The sequence below is a fragment of the Macrobrachium nipponense genome, chromosome 19 (genome assembly GCF_015104395.2).
Source record: "Macrobrachium nipponense isolate FS-2020 chromosome 19, ASM1510439v2, whole genome shotgun sequence".
In the NCBI taxonomy this organism is placed as follows: domain Eukaryota; kingdom Metazoa; phylum Arthropoda; class Malacostraca; order Decapoda; family Palaemonidae; genus Macrobrachium; species Macrobrachium nipponense.
In genome coordinates, this window is record NC_061088.1 from 72,943,441 (window position 1) to 72,966,508 (window position 23,068).

The 23,068-nt window shown below is 35.9% G+C and overlaps 2 protein-coding genes across 3 annotated transcripts in view; one reads left to right on the top strand and one right to left on the bottom strand.

Moving 5' to 3' along the window:
- Positions 1-10,283, top strand: part of LOC135218163 (protein HIRA-like) — a 104,541-nt gene extending 94,258 nt beyond the window's left edge. Inside the window, exon 18 of the mRNA XM_064254316.1 lies at positions 5,007-10,283. Coding sequence (XP_064110386.1) covers positions 5,007-5,138 — 132 coding nt within the window. The 3' untranslated portion in view covers positions 5,139-10,283. The remainder of the gene's footprint in view (positions 1-5,006) is intronic.
- Positions 10,284-11,808: 1,525 nt separating this feature from the next.
- The window catches only part of LOC135218198 (RNA polymerase-associated protein RTF1 homolog), a 122,247-nt gene continuing 110,987 nt past the window's right edge, over positions 11,809-23,068 (bottom strand). For both annotated transcript variants that reach the window (XM_064254360.1, XM_064254353.1), the window contains 4 exons: positions 19,909-20,058; positions 15,160-15,330; positions 14,696-14,828; positions 11,809-14,329 (listed from right to left, as the gene is read on the bottom strand). In XM_064254360.1, coding sequence (XP_064110430.1) covers positions 14,208-14,329; positions 14,696-14,828; positions 15,160-15,330; positions 19,909-20,058 — 576 coding nt within the window. In that variant the 3' untranslated portion in view covers positions 11,809-14,207. The remainder of the gene's footprint in view (positions 14,330-14,695; positions 14,829-15,159; positions 15,331-19,908; positions 20,059-23,068) is intronic.

A 23,068-nucleotide genomic window follows, 5' to 3' on the forward strand; every position in this document is an offset into this window, starting at 1 on the left:
GCGGTCCACTCAGACAACACCAGAATCAAACCAGGATTGTTATGCAGTTTATTCACGGCAGACAAACTAAAGCCGTCAAAGACAGGTCCTCCCCACAGAATGGACCTTGGATGCTCAAATTTGATCCAACCTGTGGAAACTGTAGGGACAACTGACCCTGGACCTCTATACAGCCTCCAGGAATCACACTTTCCATTGTTCTGTTCACCAGCCCAAGACCCTCTGCCATGGGTGACCGACACCATGCTCCCCTAAACATGGAAAATCAAGAGGGAATTTTGGCAAGAAAGTCACTCCACTCCCTGAGCTCCAGTCTAGACTTCTCAGATGCGTCAGACCTAGGTTGGGAGCTCTGCTGGGAAGTAAGGAAGTTTCCAGGACATGGTCCCTGGAACAGAGAAAGTTGCACATCAGCATCAAGGAATTGAAGGCAGTTCATTTGGAACCACAATTCTTTGCGACGGAGGTTTTCAGCAAGACAGTGGTGGCCCACTCAGACAACACCAGAATCAAACCAGGATTGTTATGCAGTTTATTCAAGACAGACAAACTAAAGCTGTCAGAGACAGGTCCTCCCCACAGAATGGACCTTGGATGCTCAAGTTTGATCCAACCTGTGGAAACTGTAGGGACAACTGACCCTGGACCTCTTTGCAATCTCCAGGAATCATCACTTTCCATTGTTCTGTTCGCCAGCCCAAGACCCTCTGCCATAGGTGACAGACACCATGCTGGTACAGGACTGGTCGAACAATGACCTGTATGCATTCCTACCATTCAGCATGGTAAGGGAAGTTTTAAACAGATTTTGTACCCACCAGAATGTGACAATGACCTTAGTAGCCCTGTTTTGGGCTCTAAAGGATCTCCTTGGACCACTGCCAGAGAAACCAAGTCTTCTCAGACAGGGCCACTTCAGATGCTTCCATGCCGTAACAGGATGATGACTGTCAAGAAGCTTATTAGAGTGAAAGGATTTTCAAAGTCAGCTGGAGAGGCCATTGCAAGGTGTAGATGTCAGTCCACTAGCAAAGTCTACCAAACTAATTGGTGTAGAAGTCATAACGTCTCGTCTTCTCAGACGTCTATAATAGAGATAGCAGACTTTCTGCTCTATTTGAGGTCCTCTAGAGGTCTGTCCTCCTCTACCTTTGGAGGTTACAGAACTGTGCTGGGCTCTGTCTTTCATCATAGGGGTTTGAATCTGTCTTCAAACCAAGATCTGTTTGACCTTATTAAATTATTCAACACAGCCAAACAAAAGAAGGTAGAGTCGATCTCATGGAACTTGGATGTGGTCCTGAAAGGGCTCTCTGGTCCCCATTCCAAGCCCCTTCATTCGACGTCGTAAGGGATCTTACTGGAAAGACCCTCTTCCTTGTGGCTTTAGCAACTACTAGCCAGATTAGTGAGCTTCATCCTATTGATAGAAGGATTGGATTCTTCTAAGGGGATGCAATCTGTTCTTTTACCTTTGGTTTTCTGGGCAGGAACGAGACACTGTCCAAGCCTTGGGCTCGTTCTTGTACCATTAAGAACTTGGTGGAGATCCTTGGCCTGGAAGAGGGAGCGCTGTCCCCCGTGAGAGCATTAAGATGTTATTTGCTTAGAAATGAGAAAATCTGAGGGCATCCTAGAAACCTATGATGCTTAGTTATAAATCCTTCTTGACCCCTTTCTAAGAATGCCTTGTGTTTCTTTTTAAGGGACCTTATTATTGAAGTGCATTCCCAGATTGGAGAAGACATCTTTCCTTCCTTTAAAGTTAAGGCTCATGAGATCAGAGTGGTTGCTACCTTGTTAGCTTTTAAGGGGGCCGGCCGGCTAATGCCATTTTTTAAGGACAGGACTTTGATATTCATACCACTTAATAAGGTGACTTGGGACATCTCCAAACCGCATATGATTTTCGCCTCTGACCTTCGGTTTTGTGACGCCAGGGCGATTTATCCCGAAAATAATCATTTTTCAAATTCTATCTCCTCCCTTGATATTTAATATTAAGACCTGGGATTACTACCATATATAGACCTGATGGTAGGACCTTCCAATCGAATGGGGAGAGTTTTTTTTTCTAAAACTAATTTTTTTGCTAGATATGAATTTTTCAATATGGTAGAAAAATAAACCCTATAAATCAGGAGAAAAAAATTTATAAAAAAAAGACGAAACAAAAATTGAAAAAAGTGGCTCTATTTGATTGTTCTATAATGTCTTTCTGAGTTATATACCAAATTCCAATGTTATAGCTTTAAAACTAAGTGAGAAGATAGATTTTGAAGGTCATTAAGTATAGTTTTGAGATACGGGCGTTTAAAGTTTTCCTTCGTATTTCTATAAAGACAATGTTAATAAATAATGATTATTATGAATGTATATTTCTTTTTTGTGTATTAATAAACCAAAACTATTTTATTTATCATAATTTAATCATAAATGATGATCCCTTTGCTCATATATCGCAGCCTGGGGCACTGCTTGAGGCAAGATGGGGCACTCCTTCCTACGCAATTCTCTCTCTCCCCTTCACTAACTCGGCTTATTACAGCGAATTTTCTTCTTCTGTATGTTAGCGAGATGTTTTCCTTGTATTTTCCTCTTTGGCATGATGAAATTCTTGCCCGAAACAAAGATAAACAAACGTAAATGCAAGAGAATGTCAGAGGTGAAACTCGAAGGTGTACTCTTTTTTTTTTTTTTTACAGACAATTTAATAAATCATGATTATTATGAATTTCATATTCCATTTTGGGTATTAAAAAACCAAAACTTTGTTATTTATCATAAATGAAGATCTCTTTGCTCAAAGATTGTAGCCTTGGGCACAGTGTGACGTGTGCTGTCAGGAAGACGGGGGCGTTACTAAGCAACCCTTACTAGCAACCCTCCCCCCTCTCTTCACTAACTACGCATATATTATGATATTCTGTAGTAATACTTGAGCGATTTTTCTTTGTCTGTATGTTAGCGAGATGTTTTCTGTGTCTTTTCCTCATTGGCATGATGAAATTCTTGCCGAAACATACATAAACATACGTAACAGCAAGCGAATGTCAGAGGTGAAATGAAACGTGTAGACTACTTTAAGTCTGTGATCGCACTAAATCATGACTGGACTTGGTAGCTGAGCCTGAAGTCTCCTTCTCGACTCGGGGAATGTCTACAGATGCCATTTCTCCCAATTTCTTTGACAATAATTATCAAAATTTACGATAATAAAAGAAATATTGCATTTTCTTGTACGGATCAATGTTTTAGGCTTATTGAGTTACGTTAACTAATTACCCTGTAACTACGAAAGTAAGAGGGATTTTGACTAAATATTTCATATACGTATTCTCAATTGCCATATGAAGCTCCATGAATTTTTTCAAGACTTTGCATTTTTCGCCCTATACCACCATATATAGGGGTTCCGGCCGGCCCCCTTAAGCTCAACTTTTCTCTCATCCATTCTTCAATCAATGTATTGGAGGTGTAAGTTGATATTTGCAACTCATAACTTGCATGAAGTGGAAACAGTGTTTGAAAATTCCAATAACCTAGGTCTGTTGTCAGTTGCTGGCATGGTTTTGGGGGCCGAAGCATAGAAGCATCCCTCCGATCCTTGTTCTCTTTGCCTTGACATATAGTGTCAAGTCTTAGGGGAGGCAGGGGGCATCATGCTCCTAGAGTTCCCACCAGTTTTAGTTGATGGGTGATGCTTTTTTTTTATTATGTGGTGTAGGTGACAGCATTGTTTGTCTGATTGTTTTTATTGTGGTACTGCGCTCAGACCAGGGGCAACTATTGATGCTTTGCTAGCCATGGGAAATGTCCTTCGCTGCATAGTTCCCACTTCAGTAGAGATGCTCCATGACTATACTGCCACACCACTACAGGTTAAGATGAGCACCAACCAGAGTCAGTATCTACCTGGTGTAGCTCTTCCCAGTTGAGGAAACAACAAGCATTGTATCAATGCTAGAAACACTTTTATTGTCAATTTCATTACCATTACTAATGTTTTGGGAGTAAAATATGTCTTATGTATCCCACCTCCTTTCAATGTGGGATTCAGGTATGTAATTACTTGGCAAGTTACTTATATAAAAAGTAATTACAAAATCGTAGTCCTTGCTCCCCTCGCATGGACATCAGGGCACAAACAAATTGAAGCTTTCTGCCAAGTTGTTACTCTCGTTACCCGAAAATGTGCAGGGCTAGTCACCTACACAAAACAAAAGAAGCACTACTGCCAATTTCAAAATTTAAGCTGCTGTGAGAGTTAAAACTATATCTATGTATAATTACTTGGTAAGTACAGGCAGTCCTGGGGTTATGACAAGTTCAGCTTACGACGTTCCGAGGTTAAGACGCTTTTCAATTATATTCATCAGAAATTATTTCCAGGTTTACAACGCATGTTCTAGGGCTACGCCGCTGATCTGACATGAAAAATATGACTCCAAAAATGCAAAATAATCTATATTTGAAGTTTACATAATGTTTAATACACCCAAAGCATTAAAAGTAAGGTTTTCGTAGGAGTTTTGACAATATTCTGGCTTACAACAATTTTCAGCTTAAGATGCGTCTCAAGATGCGTCTCAAGAACAGAACCCCCGTCGTAAGCTGTATATATCTAAAACTTAATTTTATCATAAAAGTAACATTTTTTGCAGGAAAATAAATTAAAACCAAATGAAAATTATGAAACTGAATTTTTGTTGGTTGATGCTTTCTGTAAACGTTTTATGTCAGATAGGAGAAATATTCTTGAAACAGTAGCTTATGTAACTTAAGGTAAAGTTCAACACAAAAAGGTTTTTCTAGTTTCATGTCAGTCATTGATTTATATATGCAATCTTATTTTAGTTCATTAATGTAGCACATGTCTTTGATAACCCAAATAAGTTTTATCTTCCCAAGAATGAGAAACTGGGAAGTATACACTGAACTGAAATCATAATCTACTTACATTTGCATTATTTATGTTAATTATATACTACATATTTTTCCAACAGGACATGGACAAGAAGTCACTTCTGGAGGAATTTCTAAGAGAGATTCTTCTAGCAGAAAATTCACTCCAACTCCAGCGACTGTACTCTGAGTACAAAAGCCAAGTGGATGGTGATGTAGTTGAAAATATTTAAGTCATTTTTGTTTTTTTATTGCTTTGCCAAATGTGTACCTACTTAATTGACAAACCTTTGCATTGTACATGAGCTTTATCTTCTATTGGCTGAGAGAGTATACCAGTCCAAAGTCTGGAAAATACCACCAAGAGGGTACAAGGGATGGTCAACCCACGAAGGGTGGGTCATCAGTAATAAAAGGAGATTCCTCCTATTCATTCACTCTGGCTAGTCATTATTCTTCTCATCTTGCCACTCTGCAGATGGTTTCTGTTAGTGGTGGCCTATTATTCTCTTAATTAGTTTTTTCTTCAACTTTTACCGTAAGGATACTGATCTTACTCCTTTGTTAAAGTGGGTGAATCAGAGGAATGTGTTATTTTTAGCAGAAAGGAAACGCTGTTTAAAAAATTCTTAATGGTGGTTTTGGATGTGTGTTAATGATGGGAGACACAAGCTGCTCTCTCAAATATCAGATTTGTAGTCTGTGCATGTTTTATTCTACAGTGCTTGCAAGGTATTGATAGTTTAAGTATGTGCATTTGCTCGGTTTAGTACGAACACATACAGGTACTGCATAGAAGGGAAACTGTTTATTATAATTTTTTTAATGCATTTCTGTCTTTGTTATATACAGATACAGTATGCACAATTATGCATTTATTTGGAATGTTACGTTTATCTTAGGTTTTTAACTTATATATATATATAGATTTTATTTGACTTGTATTGTTAATGGCTACACAGTTTCTTTGGCAGCTTTTCCTTTGCATGGTTGATGCCATTAGGATTATTTCTGCTGGGTACAGAAATGGCTTGACTTTATGCCAGTTTTAATTTAAATAGGAAGGCATTTAAAGTTATTTCTACTTTTGTATGTTATTTTATTATTTTCAGTAGAAAGGATTCGTCTTCAGTTTTTGCTCAAGGTATGGATTATTGGAGTTTCTATCATGTATGGAATTCATGCTTTGACAGTAGCTTAACCTTATTGACCATTGTTCACAGGTACCAGGAGAGCTGTGATTTTTCACTGGTTGTCTCCAGCATAAATTCCTGGTATGTACCTTGATTTCCCAGCCATCAGTGGGCGCAACTCTTTGAAGGTCATAGTGCTAGAAGAATTGGAAAGGATAATGATGCACGTCCAGCTTAGTTTTTAAAATTTGGGTACACCCTACATGCTTTAATGAGTACAACTTTTTTTTTTCCCATCCTTTAATGTTACCAGGCAATCATTCTCTGGGTCATTTTGTGCTTCAAAAGACTTGTCCTTCCTTTGCTTCCTGCCAAAATCTCTGTCCTTATGTAAAGGGGTTTGACCAATTTTAGCAGACCATGAACATATGCACAGCAATCCTTCATGAAGTGGAAATCCCATACAATTCTCTTACTGTATTTGGAATGGGGAAAGCATCCCAAGAATTTGTGGCCTTACTATGACTTGACTGTTGTCTCCAATACAGTAAATATTGCTTCCATTTATCTAGACAACTCTTCTATTTCTCCTATGTTGTGTCATGTAATCAGTCCTACTGCCCATCTGATAGTCCTGAAATGATTTGCCGAGATAATCAAGATTCCTCTTTACATAATTTCATTATCAGCAAGATTTGTCGGTTGTCCACAAATGATCAGTAATTGTAATCAATTGACTCAGACCTTTGCAGTGGTTGGTTTCATGTATGAGTACACTCCAGCCATTGATATTTTTTTCCTTGTTTGGTATTTATTGTCAGTTATGCCCTTTGGATTTTGTTTTAAGACTAAAGTGCATTTTTCTTCAAGTTGACTGTTTCACCTCTCAAATTTTTAGAGTTGCTATGACATTGAATTTTCCTATAGGCCCATGTAATATAGTAAGAGTTTATGGTCCTTGGAGGTAGCCTCACTAGATAAAGAAAAGATTGTCTTTTCCTTATGGTCATTTTGTTTCATGAATTTGTTTACCATTTAGAGAACCCAACAGTTCAAGTTATCATTAGTCAAACCTGGATAGGAGTTAAAACATTGTTACTCTGGTGACTGTTTTGATTTTGTGGAGAGGTAATGAAACCTTCCCATTTTGATTGTGGAAAGCTAGTGAAACATTCTCATGAGGTCAAAATCCTCTGGTCACAGTGGGTGAGTGCAGGTTCCTTAAGTGATAAGATTTCATCTCCACACATACCATGATGCCCAGGGTCGTACACTCTGTGTATGGGCTTCCAGAAGTCTTCTTGACATTATTCCTAAGCAGTAGAGTAGGTAAATTTTTTATAAACTGTAGTTATAAAATGGACATAGCTGTGACTACATACAGAATCAGTTTCCTTCCAAAGTAACGTGTGGTCATTATTACTCTCTTTTTCTGCTTTTGTACCAGGTGTGTATTGTACTGAAGATAAGCCAAGTGTGTGGAATACCATCTATTGAGGAAAGTCTTTGTAATGTCTTTATTTTATAAAAATGTCAGTCTTACCACTTCTGATTTAGTTATTTTGCCAGTACGGAATGAACTAATATCTCCAATAGCAAAGAAAGCTCATGTAAAATAGAGGTGTATTTAGGTGGGAAATATCAATGTTTTAAGATTTTAGATATTTCAGTTATTTCTGGTATTTTTATTTTTACTTGATTGTAAAAGGAAAAGTTATTTCCTGTGATGTATCTTTAGTTTTTTTTTTTTTCACCCTTTTTTTTTCAAAATGGTAGTTAAGCTTTTTAATTGATAATTTTTAGCTCTACTGAACAGAATTTGGATAAGTCTCAGGATAAGGTACTTCATCAGAACTTCCAGAGAGAACTTGGTTAGATCACCCAGGTGCATTATCTGAAGGTAGTTTCCAAGAGAGATGACAATGTTTACTTTTGTCATCATAAATTTTATCATCAAAAGTGCTGCACAGGCATAATAAAGTGCCTTTCCAAAATATTAAAACTGTAGGATAATGAATTCAGAACATAGCAGCAGATTTTGCTTGCTCTCAAAAACATCTCTTTAATGACTACTGGATGCGTGTTGTGTTGTGTAACAGAGCATCTTCAAAATATAAAACTCTAGTAAGAACTTGTCCAGATGAATGCCACGTTATGATGATAATGTTCAAAACATATTTAATGGAGTTCCTTGAGCTAGCACGAGGTAGATGACAATAGCTATTAGTTCACTGCCTCACTGTTTCTTCATATCTTTCGTCTGCTGTCACCAGATTTTTTTTATGACAAAATGTATTGGACTGTGCACATGCAGTATATCTGAAATTACATGTTAATCTAGTCATACAAAATTTGATGTGGTAAATATTTAATTTGAAATGACAGTCAGATTTAGGGCCCAACAAGATTATTAGTAACTTATTACCTTTTGTGTATGTTTTGGGACACATGAATCAAGGGAATAAGAATCAGACCTTATGTTTTTAAGTAACCCCTTGTGATTTACCATCATGAGAGGATGACTGGCCATTGTGTAACAGGTGTACTTGAGTATTCTGTTAATATGCTCTAACAGATCTTTCAGATTTTCACATGATTAAAACTGATTTTGACTGATATCAAGCCTTCCCTATTATACATTTTATTTGGGAAGTCTTTTCCAATATCCTATCTTGGATAACTCATCTTTTGATACATTAATTTTGAACTGCAAGAATAAAAATATAAGTATGCAGCAGATAACTTGCTAGTGCTCATTTGTTAACTAGAAGGTTACCATATAATGTACCAGAGTTGATCAACATGTGCTCGGAAAGTTTGAGTTTTATAGCTATCTGCCAGTCTTTACAGTTACAATAATAACAGGATTCTGTAACTTTCATTGCAGATGCAGATATGTTGTTGTATATTTAACTAGCATTACTATTCTTCTGAAATCTATGCAAAGTTAATTCAGGAGGAATAAGTGTTTGGGAATAGTGCAGCTTTGGAAAATAGCACTGATAACCATGTTTATAATCGCACAGGAAAGTATCTGGGGTATTGAATCTGGGAATATAATAGTTTTTCCCACTAATGCTTCATGTGGCATTAAAAGATTTTCATGTATATTACACTTTATTTCATGGTGTTCATTTTTTTTTTTAATATACATTAGGGAATATTACCTTAAAGGCCTTAAATTTATTTCCTGTTTTGAGGTAACTTTAAATATATAGTGAAGTGTTCAGTTACTAATGAAAGGTCTATCTTTGTTGGTGTTACTATTTTTTTTTTTTAAAGTTCATGTTAGTCCTTAAAAGGCACACAAAAAATATTTCAAGTATAGTCCGACCTCTTAAATCTAGCACTCTTTGGCCTGGGAACTACTGTGATCCTGGTCATTTTGAATCGGTTGCCATTAGTTCTTGAGTGGCTACATGGGTGGCACCACATTGTTTCAGTTTTTTTTACTTGAATTTCAGAACTGAAGCTTGCTCTGTGATTAATCAAACTCGGTTTATTTCCAGCAAAAACATTGAAATTATAAAAGTACAGCATACAAAAGAACCGTAATTTGTGTATCATGCAGTCATTTAAATTTTTCCAAAAACATGATTTCATCATACAGTGTATAGTGTGAGATGCAATTTCAGTAGATTACACTAGGCTAGGCCTTGTATGCCTGATAATGCATATTATAAATTATCTGAGTTAGCTTTTAACCAAGCAAAAGTTCATTAGGTTAAATGCAAATCTCCATACATTTAACCAGGCTTACCAATCTTCTGACTTGTTTAAGAATTCATTACTATATCTTATAATTAACAACCACTACTAGTGCTTGCAAGACTCTGGCAATTAACAACCACTTACTAGTGTTTGCAAGACTGGCATAAACAAGTACTGATAAACAGTTGAATCAAGAAAGCTGTTTGCCAATGTCAGTTACTGTAACTAACACATTTAATAAGGGTTGCATTACAGTTGTCAACATTTACAAATTTGCTAATTTTCTATGGTGACTTCCATTAATACAAATAAAATTTATTCAACTTTCATGCAATGGAGAGGAAAGTGTTATGAAAGTATGCCACAAAAATAGACGGTTGTAGCTCTGGCTGAAGTAATGAATAATGCACAGGCCACAAAAACATTTTGGAAGAGGCAAAAGCAACTTCCAATACTGGCGAAGTCACACCTTTACTTCATTTAGTTTACTGCATTTATGATTAAACTTGCCTTTTTATACCCATCTTTGGTAAATCTGAAATGCATTTCATTTAGCTACTAACGGCTGTGGTGCTGTCAATAAAACACTGTAAATTGATGATTATAAGAATGTAAATATTTCAAGACTGCAAATTGTGCTTGATTGCTATGTTTATAAATTATGACAGAAATGCATGAAGTTTAATTATATACATTGTAAAATTTATTTGCAGCGGATTTTCAGGCGTGCCAAAATCAAAAGCCAGAAAAGTGAAGTGCTGGAAAACACTGAAAGAGTCCAGAAGATCAGAATTCGACATTGTGCTTACATAGGGGTTTAAGCTCCAATGTAGTGAAGGTGTAAGCATCTCAGGGGAGATGCATATGGAGCAGCCCAGAATTTCCATAAGGAACTAAAGCTAACAAATGACAGTGATAAATCATAAGCTTTGTTCAACTATTGGAATTAGCTGGCTAGAATGTTTACAAAGGGAGTTTTTTAGGGGTGATTTATGTCATCCAGGATATTCTGTGATCTGGAAGTGGCCTGCTCCCATGGGTACTAGTTTTAAGGGGTTGGGCTGTATTTACTAAAGTGCTGTTGTGATTTCTTATAAATTAGGGTTTTATAAAAATTTATCTGTAATTAAGTACAACTGTTCAATACTTGATTTCTAGTATCATATATGTATATATTTTGTTATATTTACATTGATATATCCTGTATAATGGAAGTTTAGCTGATGGGTTTAATGTTTATCCCAAAAAGGATTAATCCAGGCACAGAATTAATATAACTGTAACACTGCCCAAAGAAAATGATGATGAAAAGTTTCTAAGGTGGAGTCGAAGGTTATATTTTTGTATTTTACATTTTTGCTGAAAAATAATATTTTGAGTGAGGATTTAAGTTTATACCTTTTTCTTGTTTCAAAAGCATCTTCACCTAACCTTCAATACATCACCTTTGACTACAGAATATGGTGATTTGCATTGACTGTAATATAAGTCCTATTTAAAAAGTTGCTATGAATGATCTAAGGATACAATGTACTCATACTGCCCTCTATCTGTGTTAATACCAGTATATCATATGAGATTGTATTTAATCGTAGTCATTCCTTGCACTCTTGTGAGTGATGCAACTGCTACAAAAACTCACCATAAAACTATGGGTTTTGTTGGTAAGCAGTGTATGTGAATGCTGTAGCAATTTGTGTTGGTAAGTGTATATGTATGTATGTAAGTGGAATGTACTTAAAAGAAATTGATTATAAAACTTGATCACTGCCAGTGACCTCTCAGATTGTAGTTTGTACGTGTATACCGTGATTGGATAGATGCTTTTAGCACTGCCATTACACAAAGACACTGCCATACCAGGGCATCTTCTCCACACTTCACTGGAATCTAAAGACATTTAGACAGTGATAAGTTCATGAAGTGTCTGTGACAAAGTTTGATTTAAGTTGATGTAAATGTTAGAATGTAAAAGGTTTTTGTATTGCATGTTTAGTATAGAATATATTTCCCAAAGTATTATGCTGATGTTAGACAAGTTGTTGAAAACAATGACCTGTAAACTTGTACATTTTATTTACTAAAATTTTACCTCCTAGGTTTTTACTACTTCCGTACAGTTATTAATTCCAGATTCCTGCTTTGTTATTGCCTAAAATCATTGTAGTGTAGTACTGTGGCAAATAAATGATTTAGTGTAAGGCTTCAATAAGATGAATAGTTACCCAAGCTCTAGAAAGGTTAGGTCAGCATTATTTGTGCATAAAAGCATTATCGTTTTAATAGAATATAACAATATTCAAAACTTTACCTTTCTTTTACACTGCAGTGATGTCATTTTGATTTGATATGAAAGAATAATATTGATGAGAAACATTCTTACCTGTTATTATTCCCCTTCTGAATTTAATTTTTTTACTGTTCATTTTTTGTAATTGGATGCAGACCACACTGAAACTGAAAAAAATCAATCCTTCATGGACTTTGGGGATAAGAAATGCTAAGCCAGATAAAAGTTAAGTAAAGTCATTAAATTTTGGCAGTATTGAAATGCTGTCACCAAGAAGTTTATAAAATTTAATAAATATGCCCGACCAGATAAACCAACTCTCCAGCCATAGAGGCAAAGCTGTACTCCTTTAGCCAAAAGCCGAGTCCATAATTGGCACTGCTTTCTTTGAAATACCAGCAGATGCATACAGGAAACAATACTTGCCAAGCAGGCATGACATGTTTGAAAGTAGGGAGCAAAATACCTGAGTATCCAGTATTAGCTGTCAAGTTTGGATGGATAAAGTACTAAGTTGAGGGAGAGATTGGGTAGAACAAGAGCCAACCAACCAAGCAAGAAGGTAAGTTTTAGTAGAGACGAAGCAGCTGTGGGAAATCACTAGAGGACTGGTACTCCTGAACCTTGATAAGATGCTTTACATTCAGATGCCTCCTAGTTGAAGCAGAACTTGTCCTTCTACTCGTAGTATGTACTCGTTTTTGTAGAAGTCCACTCACCAGTAGATCAGTCCTTATAAATGTTGCAGATGAAACCAGAACAGCACTGTACTTGGCAAACATCACCAGGTAGGTAAGTCGGTTTCAATCAAAGATTTGAAAATAGGATAGACCCCACATTGCAAAGCCTCAACTGATTTGCTTTGGTCATACTTGCAATAAGTGATAAAACCAGCAAGTAAACAGCTATTTAGTACATACTCATTGTATCAGAGCAAGATGTAAGAAATATCTGGATTTGTAAGAAATATGTGGACTAAAACAATAATAAATGATACCAATTTCAACCAAAAATTAAGCAAAGTGAGAACATTTTAAGTAAAAAACTAGTAGTTATCTGATGAACCTGCTTGTAACTTCAGTCAGATTGCAGGAGTTACTGCCAAAAATTTAATGTAATTTGTTTCACAAAACGAGAAATTTTTGAAATGGATGAATTACACTCCACAAAGCACAAACAGGTAAGTTCAGTGACGAGACAAAATAAGGCTGGAATACTTACACTTAAAGGAAGACACATCTGTAGGTAATCACTTAACAAATAATTTTAATGAGAAAGAAACCAAAGATGCTAACTGAATTTAGTAAATGACCTCTTCCTTCAGAGACAGCAGACTGGCTTTCCAAGATTTGTAAACTTTATATGACAAGCATATTCTGAATACTTTTGTTGAAAAAAAAAAAACCTCAGATGTCCCATTCTGCTCTCCAGCCTTACCTCATAAACCTAAAACCTGTCACACATCTGTAATGTTTGCATAATGCTTAATTCAGTCAAGACTTCACAACAGATAAATAATGCCAACCCAAAATAACTCACCATCAATAACTACTCACCAGTGCCTGGTCAAGAAGTAAACAAGAACAACATGTACAGTTTAATTAAATGTACATAGCATGACAGATGGACAAACCCGTAGTTAATTAAATAACTAAAGAAAACACTGTTAAAAACAAAACTCTATATTAGAGGAATTCAGTGTTCTGGATGTCTGGTAATGGTAAAAAGGATGAACAATAAAACATTCTTTTGAATTAAAATACATATCTCATTGGATGACAAGCAGCTTTATATATATAAAACAAAATCTTGACTTGAGCACACTTACCAGCAGGATGGCTCATCTGAGGACAGAGATTACTTGAATACACTTGACTGCATATGCCATAGAATACCACGAAGCTTGTCTTACAAATGGGGCTTTATCAAAAATGATTTTTCTTTTTTGCAAAGTTGATGTTTTACAAGTTATTCTACATAAATAAATAAAACTTTTCAGAAAAGTCAAAACATCACTTCTTAGTGTACTTACGGAGTACTAAACAGATTTGTAGGATTGGTGTTGTGATGAAAAACTGTACAGTATATAAGAAAACTAAAAACCATAATTACATTTCTTGAGACTACCCAATATCCTCACTTACCACTCTTACACTACAATATACTCCTCATATTAAACCTTTCTTTTTCTTGTATTCTTCTAGATTCAAGGATCTTCTCGGAGCAGAATTAATGGAGTTACCATTAGTGGCTGGACCTAGGCTTCCTCTAGATGAGACGGGTTCAGACGCTAGGTAGCATGAAAGGAAGATAACCATTGTTAGGAATTGGAATATAAAGGTTAAGCCAAAGGCCAAGCTTTGGGAATCTTGAGGTCATTCAACACTGAAAATAATTTTTAAACAATTGTTAAGGGAAGATGGAAAATGAATATGAACAGATGGAAGTATATTAAAAGAAATCAAAGCAGTCGCAACTACGGGACGAAGGGATGCTGCAAAGAACCAAGTAATGCCTCCAGTGCACTACTGTTACGGTGCTGCTGAAGTTAATCTACGAAAAATACCGTTTATACCAAGTCTTAGAATGGGAGCATAGCATAATTTACATTACATTTGTAAGAAAATATGTCTATGAAAGAGTTGAGTCTTCTTACCTGGTACAGAAACATCCAAGTCAATTTTGACATCGAAGTCATGAGCAGCAAACAGATCTTCAGCTTGTACTCTCTTTCGCTCCTCCTCTTTCTTACTTTCATCTTCCATCTTCCTTTTGGCCATTTCTTCTTCCTGTAAAATATTCAATATACTATAAATTGCTGTACACTTCTTAGTTGGAAGAACCATATCATGAGGAAAATCAACCTAATAATACTCAAGGCCATGTACGGTACTATATGTCACAAAACCTCCACATGCAATTAAATGAAAATCACAGCAGCATCTCATTAAAAAAATACTCTTGTCCTGCTTATTAATACTGGTAAAAACTTCATTTCTGAAGGTTTTGCTAATATTTTTCACAAAAATGTGGCCATAACTTTTTCATTCGGTGCTGGTTGCAAACTTTTACACTTCATTTCTTTTCCATTAATAATCTAAACTAGTGTAACTGTTTTACCTTTTTCTTCTTCGACTCCTCCATTTTATTTTTACGTTCTGCCTCCAACTTGAGAAGCATCTCGGATGACACTATTTCAGGTTCTTTTGATTTGGTTACCATAGTTGGTCTTGTAGAACGTCTAGTGAAGGGATCATCAACCTTCATCCCCTTTTTAGCTTCAATCTCTGCCTGAAAAGCAAAACTGTTCATTAGTACAAAATAAAAATGACAAATTTTTAATCAATTTGTATTTTTCAAAGCTAACAAACCTTCAGTCTTAACAATACTATAATCCTCTAGCTCCAGTTGGAAACTGGTTAAAACACAATCAAAGATTGTAAAGCAAGGAATCTGTGGCACCTGGCAATTCATGCATATACGAGGTAAATGCGGGTCACCAACCAGGCATGGAACCTCAAGATATACCAGTCTTTCTTTAACCCTTAAACGCCGAGTGGACGTATTTTACGTCAACATTTTTTGTCTCTCGGGTGCCGACTGGACGTATTTTACGTCGACATACAAAAGTTTTTTTAAAAATTCGCGGAAAAATACTTAATAGGCCTACCAGCCGAAAACTTTTGAATCACACGCCTTGGGGGATGCTGGGAGTTCACGGATCAAGGTGTTGTTTTGTTTACAATCGTTACGCAGGTGCACAAGCGCGAATTTCTTTCTTGCCGCACTAAAAAGTATCGGTGACATATCTCGGAAATTATTTTGTCACTTTGACATAATTTTTGTACCATTTTAAATTAGCCGTTACATGGAGTATTATATATGAAAATGTGCGCATTTTTATGTAGAATACAACAAAAAGATACTCATGATTGTAGCCTTTGTCGGTTTTGAGATATTTTCATATAAATAACAAGTGCCAAAATTTCAACCTTCGGTCAAATTTGACTGTACCGAAATGGTCGAAAAACGCAATTGTAAGCTAAAACTCTTATATTTTAGTAATATTCAATCATTTACCTTCATTTTGCAACAAATTGGAAGTCTTTAGCACAATATTTCGATTTATGGTGAATTTATGAAAAATCTTTTTCCTTACGTCCGCGCGGTAACTCTTCCGAAAAAAATCATACATGCGATTGTGGTATTGTTTGCACCATTTTAAAATTAGCCGTTACATAAAGTTTTATATATGGAAATGTGTGCAATTTCATGCACAATACAACTAAAAACAACCCATGGTTGTAGCTTTTATCAGTTTTGAAATATTTTCATATAAAAAATGATAAGTGACAAATTTTCAACCTTCGGTCAACTTTGACTCTACCGAAATGGTCGAAAAACACAATTGTAAGCTAAAATTCTTATATTCTAGTAATATTCAATCATTTACCTTCATTTTGCAACAAATTGGAAGTCTCTAGCACAATATTTTGATTTATGGTGAATTTATGAAAAAAATAACATTTTCTTTACGTCCGCGCGGTAACTTTTCCGAAAAAATTATACGTGCGATTGTGGTAATGTTTGCACCATTTTAAATTAGCCGTTACATAAAGTTTTTATATGAAAATGTGCGCAATTTCATGTAGAATACAACAATAAATAATTGAAGGTTGTAGCTTTTCTCATTTTTGAAATATTTGCATATAAATCACGATAAATAGAAAAAAAAACCACGTTCGGTCAACTTTGACTCTACTGAAATGGTCAAAAAACCCAATTGTAAGCTAAAACTCTTACAGTCTAGTAATATTCAGTCATTTATCTACATCTTGAAACAAATTCAAAGTTTCTAGCACAATATTTAGATTTATGGTGAATTTTAAAAAAACTTTCCTTCCCTCTGCGCGCGGATTCTCCGCCACAAATCTCCGAAATGCGTACGTCGCATTCTCGGAATATTTGCTCCGTTTTATATTAGGCATTTCATAGAGTTTTATATGTGAAAATGTGTGCGATTTCATGTAAAATAAAACAAAAAATATTTGAAGGTTGTAGCTTTTCTAATTTCGGAAATAATTGCATATAAAAAAATATATAAAATAATTCGACATTCGGTCAACTTTAACTCGTCAGATATGGTCGAAAACTGCAATTGTAAGCTAATACTCTTACAGTATAGTAATATTCTATCATTTGTCTTCATTTTGAAAGAAATTGGAAGTCTCTAGGACAATATTTAGATTTATGGTGAATTTTTGAAAAAAAAAATTTGTTTATATCCACTTGTTACGAATTCATGCATTATTTTGTGATAATATTTTCTCTGTGTTGCTTTTATCATTTTACAATGTGTTATATACCACAATGATTGCAATTTAGTGTACATTACTACAAAAAAAAGTAACTCGTTACCTTTAACCGTTTTGCGCATAGCGCGATTTGAATACAATTATATATGAAATTTTGTTTTCGCGCTATCATATATTGCATTATTTATACATATATGATAATGATAATTTTTTTCATTTCTGATGGTTGCATACTAAACTTCAGGCAATGACAAAAAAAGGAGCCAAAAATGAACTCTTAATCTTGAAAGCTAAGCACGCTGTGATTTTTTGAAAAAAATATTTTTTCCGCTTCCGCGCTCACTCTGAGACCGCCTCGGCACACGGAAGACGATTTTTAATATACCCCTTCGGCGTTTAAGGGTTAACTGCTTTGGAGAGTTTACTTTAGCTTTACTCTCCTCCCTAAGCTGGTTTTTTTACCCCTGTCTGTAGTTTGTTTTATATCTATCCAGCCCAGAAATCCTGTGGATGTCAACATTTTTAGACGGCCTTCCACAATTCCTGTGTTGACCTTCCTTTGGGGCAGATCCAAATTGCAGTAGACGTGCCTTATGCCTCTTCTGTTTCGTCATTGGCTGTGTATGTGTAATGCTGGTCCATCTCCCAAGGGGATATTGCCCCTTCAGGGGGAGAAGGACCAGCTACATTTTGTTCTTTAGCATATTACATTTGTTATATTGAAGATATTTTGAAAACATTTGTATTATGATATTAATGTTTTATGTATCTTTGATTTTATCTAGTTACACATTTTCTGGGAACGTGGTAATGTTTCAGTCTTTCAGAATTTGTGTGTTTTGGGATGTTAAAGAGACGTTAGGGGTTCTGGTTGCAGACAAGGTTTTTATGCTAGGATTCGGCTGTCTAGCAAAAGAATACATTCCCACACTTCTTCAACACACATTTTAAAGGCGTATGACTGTGTTCTTCCCTTCTGCTTGCAGGCTCAGTCATGATTGCCATCTCGCCTCTTTTCCATCATTTTGATGGGGGAAAGGGCATGGGTATTACATCTCTCACCCTTCCTTCCCTTTATCCTTACAGATAAATATGATTCTTTTCACTCTCACAGGATAGAAATATTCTTTCCTGAGAGAGAGTGCATGTTATTGTTTCCTTACAGGTGCTTCAGCTGTCAGCGCTGGGGTTCTCTCCTGGAAGTCTGGCAGCAATGGCATTAGCCCCTCTGCTTTCCTTCCCTCTGACAGAGATGCCACTTCACTAATTTTGGTATGATTGATGAAAATTAATTACTGTAATAACTTCGAAAAAACTGTACCACACAGTTTTTACACAAGGGATAATGAACAGTAGTGCTGTAGTCAGTGGTAGGATTAATTTTAGTATTGGTATCAATAAGATCCAATCAGTTTAACGAAATAAAGGCTAAAAGTAAACTTACATTGGTCTCTCAGATTACTGACACCAAAAGAAACGTAAGTACACGAAATTAATTATTTTTAAAAATGAACACACACTGAAAAAATTATAGTCATCTCTCGGGATAGGACTTGATAGTGCTGTGAAAAGTGGAACTGGAAGAAACGAACTTCTAACCTTTGTTAACCTTCACCAAAATTTGGCCTAAACTTGCACTTTACTTAGCCTACCATATGCAAAATGCAATTTTTTCTTTAAATCTTCAACTGGAAACCCTTATGGACAAGAAATCAGCCTGCAGAGAGATATAAATTGTAGGAAAAGGTGAAAAGCAAATGTAATGAGGGAACTAAAAATAAAAACCAATACGTACATCTGAAATCAAGAAACAACATCACAAAGCAAGAATGAATTTGCTCCTTGCTGAAACATTTGGAGAACAGAATATTCCACAAACTAAACTTATTTTTTGAGCACTTCAACTAATTTCTAATTCCTAATAATCATTCCATATTTTGCAAAACGGTCTAGTATACGAAGTGTCTATTTCAATTTCAGCTACAATTGTCTCTACTATGATTCCTACATAACCTGATATTTCCCTTCTCTAAAGTTTCTTTATTATTCATTAAACTTCAAACACTGAATTCATTCATAAGCACATTCCAATTATCACCCTTACATCTCTTACTCATGATCTCATAAATGTTCAGCGCACCACTCTCCTTCTGGTGTTATTACTAATTTACTCCTCACATAGACAGGTATCCTCTTTTATTCCACAGGAGTTTAATTAATGTTTCTGTGGGTTACCCTGACATTCCCTTCAGCACACACAAAAAGCAATAGACAATATACCTGAGGTATAAGGGAATAAGAATTAATTAAAACTGACAAACAATCAGCCCGTCATTATGACCCAAAAGCAAGAATATCCCTTTCTTGAGGCCTCAGGAACAACATATGGAATGCTGTTGAGTACCTAATGGCCAGTTGACCACTGAATTTGTTGGGGACCATAAGGATAAATTACAAGTAATGGGTTGGATATAAATTTTGTTTTCACACAAAATTTTAGTTTATAGAAATTACATTTGCACCATTTAACTTATACAGAACGCAAATACCTTACCATAATTGCCTTTTCAGCCTTTTCTACATTATTTTTTCTATTTCTTTCATTAATGTACGATATGGCTGCAATGGTCTGGGTGCGCCTTTTGTCCAAGCTGTTTGCTTTCTCATCCAAGTCAGCTATTTTTTCATTAAGTTTTTCTACAGTCTGAAATGGAAGAACATCTGCATTAAAACTCAGCTAACAATTCATTTCAACTATAAATAAACACTTAAAAATTTAACATACATACAGAATAAATTCCAACACATGCAACACAAATATCACCATTAACCCATTTAACCCCTTCGCCACCGGCCTGCTGCATTGCTGCAAATGCTGGCGTACCGCATGAGACCCCGTAGACCACGAGTATCATTCATTACTTGCTCCCACTAAATTTTATGTTATTCATATTTTTCCTTTATATTCTTATGTGAAAATATTGTGTATACATATATCAATGAATATTTTTTATCCCATTGTCAAAAAATAAAAAAAAATATAGTAAGGATATTGGAAAAAATAGGAATATTTAGTGGGAAAAGTAGTTGCAGAAGTAGGAACAGTTATAAAGTAGTAGAAATAGTAGTAAAGTAGTAGAAATAAATAGCAGAAAAAGTAGTAAAGTATTAGTAAAATAGTAGTAGTGGTAATAGCAGTAATAGTTTTCTTACTGAAACAGTTATTCCTAGGTTTCATACAGAAACAGCAAATACATAAATTAATGTTTACAGCACTGGTAATAATAATAATAATAAAACTAACAATAATAATAAAAGCAACAGTATCTCGTGACCAACATGTATATACATATCAGGCAGTTTACTCACCCCCATTATCATCAGCAAGCTATAAAAAACCATACACCTCATCACGAGTAACAGGCCTCCATAGAAGTCCTTTCACCTTACACTGTCCTGTTGAATGAAAGTGCTACTTTGCCCGAGCATTCATCCATTCACACGATTTGTCAATTACATCACCACAAAAGATGAAAAAAAAAAATGCATCATGTAAGCAGGTGAAATCTGGTGTGTAAGCAGGAGTCCCATTGTCAATCTCCATGAATCGGGGGGCTGGGTCTGGGCTTATGTCACAAGATGGATCAGTTATGAACAGCCAACCTTCATCGACAATAGGTTCAATGTCTTCCAAACACTCGTTGTCACTGTCAACCTCTAAGAAATTATCACTATAATCATCATCTGATAGATCTGGCAGGTACTCAGACCCTGACTCTGAAACACTATCATCTGACATGATACTGAAAAAAAAAAAAAAAAAATTTGCAATCAAAAAGAAAAGGTTTAGAATTCAAATCTACATGGTTTACAGACAAAATCGTGATCATCCTTCTCAGATAATAGCCTGAGACGCACTGGCATGTGTTGGCAAGTACCCTTCCTAATATCCCATATGAAAATGATGTCACGATGTCCATCGGACACTCATTGGTTAGAATGAATTGTGGGTGGAGCTTCAGGTCCTCTCTTGTACACAATACTGTGTCTGGCAACCATCCAAGCTGAAGAAAACAGCTTTGCTTTTCGAGGAGGGATGAAAGACGTATAAGCGTACGTTGTGGTCTTTTATTACTGGACCGTAAAAGACGTACATGTGTACGTCCCAGTGCTGAAGGGTTTAAGCCCTTGGTTGCATTTTTTGTGACGTAACACATGCCTGCATGTTTTTCATCATGTAGCATGTATGAATGAAAGTACACTGCCTACAAGCTCACCAGTGTCTCAAGGACCAAGGCTGTTCAATGCAATGGAGTATTATACCCTTGAACTAATTTTTCAAAGATATTGCCATAAAAATTTGTTTAAATTTATCAAATACCATAGCTTCCCACCAAAATCAGTAAATTGTTCACAAAATTGTTATATCAATTTACTGTATTTTGAATATTTGTCAAAAAATAGGTTCTCCTTACAGAAGTAATTCCTCAGCTCTGAAAACATACCTAGTATCTCTCATATCTTTCAAAAATAAAAAAAAATTAATGTTACAAGAATGTAATGATGGGCATCCCCTTGTTGTTGAGAGTTGCATTTTTTCAATGACAGGAATAGGGCAAAAAAGATTATTCTGCCTTTGGCTGAGCATTCAATTTTGTACTATAACCCCATTTTTATATGCAATTTCTGTTAACAACTACATAATTCCCATTACAACAGGAGAGACTGTGTGAAATTGTTAACGTACTGCAAAACTATTTATATTAGGTGTAAGGCAGCAACGATCAGTTGTACCTTCAATTATTTCAATATTAAGGATGATTTCGCCCCTTTTTATTCTGGAATTGTGGGCGGTCCTGGCATGATTATATGATGCCCTACTGAGCAGGAGATCCTCTTGGAGAAGCACATGGTAGTCTCCTGCTATGCTCAGGAGGGTGCCATATATAATCACACCAGGGCCGTCCATAATTCCAGAATAAAAAATGGTTAAATCATCCCTAATATTGAACTAACTGACCATATGACTAATCAACATTACCTATGCTTCCGGTCATCATTACCTACGCTTCCCGGAAGCCCTACACATCAGGATAGTGAAGCCCAGTTTAAAAACTGTACCACACAGGAGACCTTCCTCCCGAGACATCGGCACAAAGGGCAACACCCAGCAGCACCCCAGCAGGCGTACCAATCAGGAGGGTCCATCTACTGGCAGCAATCCTCCCAGTACTACTAATTGGTCCCCCTGCATTCTCCAACACTTGCACATGAGAAAGGGTACAACCATCAGTGTATGGAAGAAGACTTTAGTCAGGGATGATAATTCCCTAGCACCAAGTGAAAATTCAGTGCTGCTCTCAACCACACTGACCCCTTACCTCCACCTGCACCCTTTGCCCCCAGAATCATCTCATCCATCTTGAGAACGACTATCAGGCTGGTCAGAACAAGGACTGACAAAAAAAAATAAATAAATAAATAAATAAATGCTGCAGACATTCCCCAGATTATGTCGAAGTTCTGTTCCTGAGGCATGACAAAAGTCTGAAAACTATTAAAATTTATAAAATGAAAAAAGTGAGGAATTCCTTTATAAAAATAAGGAGAGAGAGAGAGAGAGAGAGAGAGAGAGAGAGAGTACCCTTTACAGCAATAGTGTCCAAATGATTGATAGTTAGGCCTCACCCATTTCTCAAACCAGAAAAAGATTT